Source organism: Primulina tabacum, chromosome 6 (genome assembly GCF_025594145.1).
Source record: "Primulina tabacum isolate GXHZ01 chromosome 6, ASM2559414v2, whole genome shotgun sequence".
Classification (NCBI taxonomy): Eukaryota; Viridiplantae; Streptophyta; class Magnoliopsida; order Lamiales; family Gesneriaceae; genus Primulina; species Primulina tabacum.
This window is the reverse complement of record NC_134555.1, coordinates 33,197,023-33,205,321: the sequence shown is the minus strand read 5'-3', so window position 1 is coordinate 33,205,321 and position 8,299 is coordinate 33,197,023. Positions and strand designations below refer to the sequence as shown.

Genomic DNA, 8,299 nt, shown 5'->3' with positions numbered 1-8,299 from the left:
CACATAATCCGAGGACAATCGCTTGTTTTCCGCACTTACGTTTATGAGTTTTGATTACTAAAAGATTTTACGACTTAATTATGCTTTTGAGTGGTTTTTGAGAGGATGGTCGAGTTTTTTTTAAAATAATGTTAGTTTAGGTTGGTTGACGTTTTACGATTTATGTTTTAATTACGTTCTTTTGGATTTTCAAATAATAGTTGGTTGGTTTATTTTTAAATGGTGCAAAAGTATTTTAATATATACTTATATATATGTGTATGGGTTCGGCCGAATAGAGGAATATAGAAAATAAAAAAAATATTTCTAGTACAATTTAAAGAAAAACGAGTAGTGAACTTTTCAGTTAGAATCTGATCTCCATTATTTAGAATATATAATAACATGTTCTGAATATATTATCTATTTTCCATCCAGATTCAACAGTTAGTTTTTATATATAGCATCTGCACGAAAACTGCTCAAACTAAAGCCGATAATAGATTACCTATTTTTTCGTCCATAAATTGGTCCAAACGAATTTGAAACCCAATTTGTAAGATTCACAATTCAGTCCACTTATGTTTGAACATACTGATCAAGTGTAAACTCCATTCAACGTTTCAATATTGCGCATAAGCTTTTAATGTTGACTGAATTTTGGATATATGCAAATCCTAAAAATTATTTAACTCTCTTTCCTTGGTATTCTTGTGGAGGCTTGTTGTATATCAAGCTACAGAAAATTACACCTAGAATATTCAGATTTAAGCATAATATTCGAGCAAAGATCAATCTTATTTGAGCAGCATTCTAGTGGTTAAGTGCAGATTTTTGTCAAACATCAATTGAAACTTTGTTAAGCATATTACTACTAGTGAACTTTTTGTTTTAACCAGTGTATTCTGATTCAAAACCGACCAGGATGTATAATAAATGTTTATAGTTTGACTCTTGAAATCTATATAAATGAAGTACTGATGTTTATGAACAAATGGTAGAAATATATATTATGAACTTTTCTAATTACTAATTCATGTTATTACTTATTTCTATCTTTGCCCTTAGAAGAATAAAATATATGAAATTGATATCAGTTAACCATAAAATTCATATTTCGATCAGTGCATAATTTTGATACATATTTATTCCTTGAAATAATATTATTTATGTATATCCGATATCAATGCTATATTTGTGATTTTTGTTGGATTATGATTTAAAGGCTGGGAAGATTCTCTCGCTTATTGACTGACTACCATATCACTCAACCACTCAGCCTCTCCCAGATAAGAATGAAGAAGAGATTTAATAAGGTCACTAAATCCATATTTTGGGATGGTGAAGAAGAATAAAACCGCCGTCATCATTTAGTTTTCTTTCCTTTAAATTATGTTTTACAATCCACTGTTGTAAAATATTTTTTATCATGATACTCGATATTGTTTTGAAGTTGTAAAGATAATATTTTGATATTATGAATGAATAGACTGATTTCTATACTTCTGAAACTTGTTGTTTTAAAATCTATAATTTGACAACAACGCTGACATCGATACGCTTCAATCTCGAGGCGTGTTATAAATACATTATTCAACTTTCACAATTCGGGTCCCAACTTTCATCAAATTTAAAAGAGACTAATGATATATACAACTTTCATGAAATTGAACTTTAGCATCCTTTAAAATATAAACTAGTTCTCACATCGAAATCAGACTCCCTCAAACATCACCACCTCATAAGTCCTCGTCACCTATACCAATCAAACTTAGCGAGTCTAAAGATTGAACAATTTGTTACGTATACAGTAAATAATATGTAAAATCCAAGAATTTTAAGTTTATCAGGATAGTATATTTTGGATACCAGGATTTATCTCATTTTAGGATGTGAGATTTGTAAGATTTTACCAATATTGAGTGAATAATAATATCGTGTATATTATTTGAAATTGAGCAGATAAAAATCCAAGAATTAAGTTGATATTGAGATACCGGGATAAAAGATCAAGCAAGAGATAATAAAATCCCTAGAATTCGAATTAAACAGTGTTTATATTTGCAAATTTCGAAATTGAGGGGGGGATAAAAGATTTAAATTTCGAACAATATCACGGATAGATCATGATTTTAGATGAAGATTTGATTCAGAGTTCAAATGCAACTATAACTCTTGATCACGATAGCAGCCAATCTCTATAAATAGGAGGACCCTATAAGCTCAAAAATCACACCTAAATTCTCACACAAATTTCGAAATTCTCCCTCTAGTCTCCTTAGGAATTTTCGAGCACAGCGAAGCCCTGCCGCCGTCTAGCCAGTGAAGTAGGAATTTCGAAGAACCCTAGCTTTTTTCACGTTTTTTCAAGAATTTAAGGTAAGTGGGCAAATTTTAAAATTCTTAAATTGTCGGTTATGGGTTTCCTTTTTAAAGAAAAATTCGGTCGAACACCGTCTACGTTGTTTTTTTAAAATCTTGTTGCGTTTATACGTTGGCACTGTGAGAATTCCCTGAAAATGGGTGGAATTCCAACATATGGCCCTTAACAGTGGGATAGAACTGTTTTATGGCCTCGCCCCCTTAGAGGAATAAAAATTAGGGACTGATATCAGTAAACCATGAAAGGTGAAAAATCACAGTGTTACAATGATATGAATACGATGTTACGATTATGAAAAGCATGTTGTAAATATGTGTTGTTTTCGAAAATATTGAAAAAAATTTATGTTGTGTTCGATATCCCCCACTTGCTGAGTATTCCCAAAATACTCACCCCTTACACCCTTCCCCAAATAAATCCGAAGAACAGGTCGAGGAAGAAGAATCTGAACAATTTTGGAGCTGGTGAATAAGTGTTATTTCCGAGATTGGCTAGTGTAGGATTTTTGAATTTTAGTACTTTCAATTTCATGTTAAACGTTTTCCGCAAATTTATTTTATTCAGTTGTAAATACTTTGGTTTTTGAGATTATGATTAATAAACTGGTATTTCGGTTTATACTATGCTACGAGGCTGGTTGTTTTCAATTGTGTGATTGTTAAACGACACCGGTGTCAAATCCCGAGTTTCGGGGCGTGACATTTTAGTGGTATCAGAGCCTCCAGGTTCAAAATCCGAGAGGGAAAAATCGATTTTCAAAAAAAAAAAAATTCGGGAAATTCCGGCCAAACAGGGCCTTCGCGCGCGCGCCGCGTTTTCTCCGATTCCGGCCGCTTCCGGTACTCTTTCTTTGATCGGCGACCAGATCTAGGACCGCCTCGATGAGACGAACAAAAGCCCTCAAACAATTTCGGATTTCGTTTTCGGGTGCAACCGGAATTTCGGATCTACGGATTTGGCGTACGAACCCTAACGCCGAATTGTATTTTGTCCAATTACCCTAACAATCCTACTCCGATTTTCAATTCCTTATACCAAAACAATCTATGATCAATGGGTAACTTTTTCCAACAATCAATTTCGAGTTCGGATAACCCAATCGGAAACGCCCAATTTCATTGAGTTAACCGAGTTGCGCGAGTTCCCCGCCAAATTAGGTAGTTTTCCGACCGATTCTGGACGTGCCACCACCGGTTCTGTGATCCTGACCCTTCGCCGACACACGCCTTTGCTCCGACCTTACTCCGGCGAGTCAACCCGGCGAGTCAACTCGGTCGATTCAACAAGTCAACCCGCCAGCATGCACCCTCTCGACACGTGTCTATCTCAAAACTTTCCATTTTTGGAAATTTTCAAAAATTTTTAATTTTCAGTATCTTACTCTATCCTGATATTTTATTCTGTCATATTGATGATATTCTGAGCATTTTCTTTTTTATTATTTTCTTTAAGGAAATGTATCCCCGATTCCGCACTCGTGCCCAAGCTGCCATCCATATGAAGCAGCTTGCCATTGATAATCAGTCGCGCCTAATAAAGCGCCTTAGAGCCAGACTAGGTGAGAGAAGACGGGAGAATGCGACCTTAGCCACAGAGAAAGAGGAAATTCGGACCCAACTTAACAATGCAATCTATCAGGGAGAGTTGGTAAGAGGAGATAACATGGATTCGAGGGATGGCATAGAGCACGGCTTGTATCGAGAGAAAAAGATGCAAGACGATATCGACCGATACCGTACAGAATTGGAGGAAGAAAAACAGCAAAGTGCCAGGAACAAGAAGCGACTAGAGAATTTAAGTGAGGCTATAAGCAGCATTGCAAGGGTGAACCAGCATCTGGCTCATTAGGGTGAAGCGCTGAAGAACAAGATCAAGCAGAATAAGAGGGATTACGAACTGCGCCACCAGCTTACCATTGATTTGTTGGACGAGGCAAAGGCAGACGTTCAGGGGTGGAAGACACAAGTGGCCCAGCTTAATACAGAGAAGGCCCAGCTCACTCATATGGTAGAGCTACTTCAGGAAGGAGAGCCCGAGGAGGTGCCGGAAGAGGAAGAGCCCATAGAGATTGAGGAGCCGATAGCAGCCATTGGGGATGGAGAGATAGAGGATTAGACTAGGATATCTTAGTGAATTTGTTCTAGGAGTTTTATTTTACTTTTTCCGTTGTTGCTATTTTATTCAGTACGACTTTTGTTTCCTTTAGATTGGTCATGTTCTTTCTTTTAGAAATCAATAAAAATTTGTTCTATTTGGTTCATTGATGTCAATTTATTTCAGCACAATCTATTGTATGAACTCTACTCGTACAACAAATTCTTAAAACTTGCAATTGTAGGAAATGGCCGGTAGACCCCCAAGACAAAACCGCATCCCGCGTTACGCTAATGCCAACCGTGAAGGCGGACAGGAGAATGAGCAAGGGAATGGACCCCCGCCTGCAGTCAACTTAAGCCAAGCTGATCTTATGGCCATAGCCACCATTGTGGCGACAACGCTGCAAGGATTGGAAAACCAGAACGCCAATCAGCCACCACCACCTCCACCTAATGGAATTAGGCTCCACTATGAATCGCTTCGCAAGAACAGGTGTCCAACCTTCAGTGGAGCTGCAGACCCTGAAGTTGGCCAGAGTTGGCTGAAAAGTGTAGAGACGCAGCTGCGACTATTGGAAGTTCCCGAGACACTGAAAGTGGACGTGACTGTGCTGTTCCTGGAAGATAAAGCAGGAAAATGGTGGGAAGCAATCTCGCCAGCCATGACAGCTGCAGGACCAATGACTTGGCAGCGATTTCGAGAAGCCTTTCTGAAACAGTATTATCCAGCCGAGGTCAGACTGCAGAAATTGAGTGAGTTTGAAAACTTCACTCAAACTCCGGATATGTCGGTTGTGGAATACACCTCCCAGTTTAATGCCCTTGGATCTTATGCTCCGGCAATCATGGTGGACGAAGTTTTGAAATTGCACTGTTTTAAAAAGGGATTGAATAGCAGGATCCAATCAGCCCTAGCAGTCTAGCAACCCGCAAATTTTTCAGATCTAATGGGTGCAGCTATCCGAGCTGAAACTGACATCCAGCGCAGGGAGAAGGAATTTAAGAACAAAAGGCCCATGAATAGTCAGTCCTCACGTAGCAATCAGACTTTCAAGAAGCCTAACCAGTCCAGTGTACCAACTAAAGGGCCTTCGCCTACCTCAAGCTACCAGGATATTAAGCCTTGCCCAACTTGTCACTTACGACACCTGGGAGAATGCCGAAGAAACAGTGGTGTATGCTTCGGATGTGGGAAAGCGGGACACCGAATTTCCGAATGCCCTACTGCCGCCAACCAAGCCGCCGGGCCCAATAAGGGAACTGGGCAAAATTCAGGAGCTAACCCCAACAAGCCAAAGGAAAGCAAGCCTAACGCCAGGGTCTTTGCTATGACTCAAGAAGAGGCCGACGACGCCAATGAAGTCGTGTCAGGTACCATCCTAATTCAAAAAGTGCCTGTGTATGCGTTATTTTATTATGGTGCTACGCATTCTTTGTGTCTAAGAGATTGGCTAAAAAACTAGGACTTAAGCCTGAATTATTAGCCGAACCTTTTCGAATAGCCACACCTACAAATAAGGCCATCGAAACTCACGAGATTCACAGGGACTATTTAATCAGTATCGGTAATCAGACTTTCAGTGCAGACTTGATACAATTAGTTATGGCCGACTTTGACATCATTCTAGGAATGGATTGGTTAGCCAGAAACAATGCAATAGTGGACTGTAAAAGGAAAAGAGTTAAGCTCCGAACCCCAAATCAGGAAGAGATCGTGTATCATGGTAAATCCAAGGAACGGAAATCACTTCTTTCCGCTTCCCAAGCATGGAAGGCCATGAAATCCGGAGAAGATATCTACCTGGCCATGATCAGCGAAGTACAAGGAGAAGTCGAACTGAAGATAGAAGACATCCCAGTAGTATGCGAATTCCCGGATGTTTTTCCAGAAGAACTCCTAGGGATAATCCCGGACCGCGAAGTTGAGTTCGAAATTAATCTGGTCCCTGGTGCAGCACCAATTTCGAAAGCTCCTTAAAGGATGGCGCCAGCTGAACTCAAGGAGTTAAAGGAACAACTCCAAGAATTGCTGGACAAAAAGCAAGTGCGACCCAGTGTATCACCATGGGGAGCACCAGTACTCTTCGTAAAGAAGAAAGATGGGAGTATGAGATTGTTCATCGACTATAGAGAACTGAACAAGATCACCATCAAGAACAAGTACCCCCTCCCGAGGATTGACGACCTATTTGATCAGCTTAAGGGAGCCGCAGTATTTTCTAAACTGGATCTAAGGACATGATACCACCAACTGAAGGTCAGAGCGGAAGATATCCCCAAAACAGCCTTTCGGACAAGATATGGGCATTATGAGTTCACCGTGATTCCGTTTGGGTTGACCAACGCGCCTGCAGCCTTCATGAACCTAATGAACAGAGTCTTCAAGCCATTCCTGGATCAGTTCATAGTGGTATTTATTGACGACATCCTCGTCTATTCTTCTAACGAACATGATCACGAAGAGCATCTCCGCATTGCACTTCAGACTTTGAGAGAGAATGAACTCTATGCTAAGTTTAAGAAATGTGAGTTCTGGTTAAAGAGTGTATCCTTTTTAGGACACGTAATCTCTGAAGCAGGAGTATCAGTGGATCCCAAGAAAGTCGAGGCAATTACAGAGTGGCAAAAACCTAAGAACGCCACAGACATCAGGAGCTTTCTTGGACTGGCAGGGTATTACAGAAAGTTTGTCGAAGGTTTTTCCTCAATCGCCATACCACTGACTAAACTCACTCAGAAGAATTCCAAGTTCGTCTGGGACGAAGGCTGCGAGAAAAGTTTTCAGACATTAAAAGAAAAGCTCGCATCCACGCCAGTACTAATCTTACCCACTGAAGATAAGGAATTCACCATCTACAGCGACGCATCTAAGGAAGGTTTGGGATGCGTACTCATGCAAGAGGGAAGAGTAATAGCCTACGCATTAAGGCAGTTGAAACCGCACGAGCAGAACTACCCTACGCATGATCTGGAGCTAGCAGCAGTTGTCTTTGCCTTAAAAATTTGGAGGCACTATCTCTACGGTGCCAAGAGTGAAATTTTCACAGATCACCAGAGTCTCAAGTACCTGTTCACCCAAAAAGAACTGAACATGAGGCAAAGGAGGTGGATCGAACTGCTGAAGGATTACGACCTAACTATCAGTTACCATCCAAGTAAAGCGAACAAGGTGGCCGATGCTCTGAGTCGGAAAAATGAGATCAAGATTACTCTGGCCTCACTCTCCGCGAGACCATGTCTGCAAGAGACCGTCAAGTTAAACCAGGATCGAGATCCTGAGCTAAAGAAACTTAAGGGACAAGTCGAAAGCGGGAAGTCTCAAGATCTACAAATTGATGACAAAGGAGTCCTGTGGATGAAAGGACGACTGTGTGTACCAGACAGCGATAACCTTTGCCAAGAAATACTGTCAGAAGCACACAAGTCAAAATTTTCAGTCCATCCAGGGAGTACAAAAATGTACAGGGACCTTAAGATGAATTTTAAAGAGACGTGGCAGAATTTGTCTCTAAATGCCAAATGTGTCAACAGGTCAAAGCAGAGCACCAACGACCTGGAGGATTATTGCAACCTTTGGAAATACCCGAATGGAAATGGGAGCATATCTCCGTGGACTTTGTGATAGGGTTACCAAAGTCGAGGCAAGGTCAAGACGGAATATGTGTAATTATAGATAGACTTACAAAATCTGCACACTTCCTACCCGTCTGTATGAACTACAATCTGGACAAGTTGGCGACACTATATATGGACAATATTGTGCGACTTCATGGAGTACCAGTGAGCATCCTGTCTGACAGAGACCCAAGATTCGTCTCACGTTTTTGGAAGAGCTTTCAGG

The 8,299-nt window shown here is 40.3% G+C and overlaps 1 protein-coding gene across 1 annotated transcript; it reads left to right on the top strand.

Moving 5' to 3' along the window:
* Positions 1-6,439: 6,439 nt before the first annotated feature.
* On the top strand, positions 6,440-8,080 carry LOC142550177 (uncharacterized). The gene is made up of 3 exons (XM_075659416.1): positions 6,440-6,670; positions 6,716-6,983; positions 7,506-8,080. The coding sequence occupies exons 1-3, from the start codon at positions 6,440-6,442 to the stop codon at positions 8,078-8,080; spliced, it is 1,074 nt and encodes a 357-aa protein (XP_075515531.1).
* Positions 8,081-8,299: the final 219 nt, after the last annotated feature.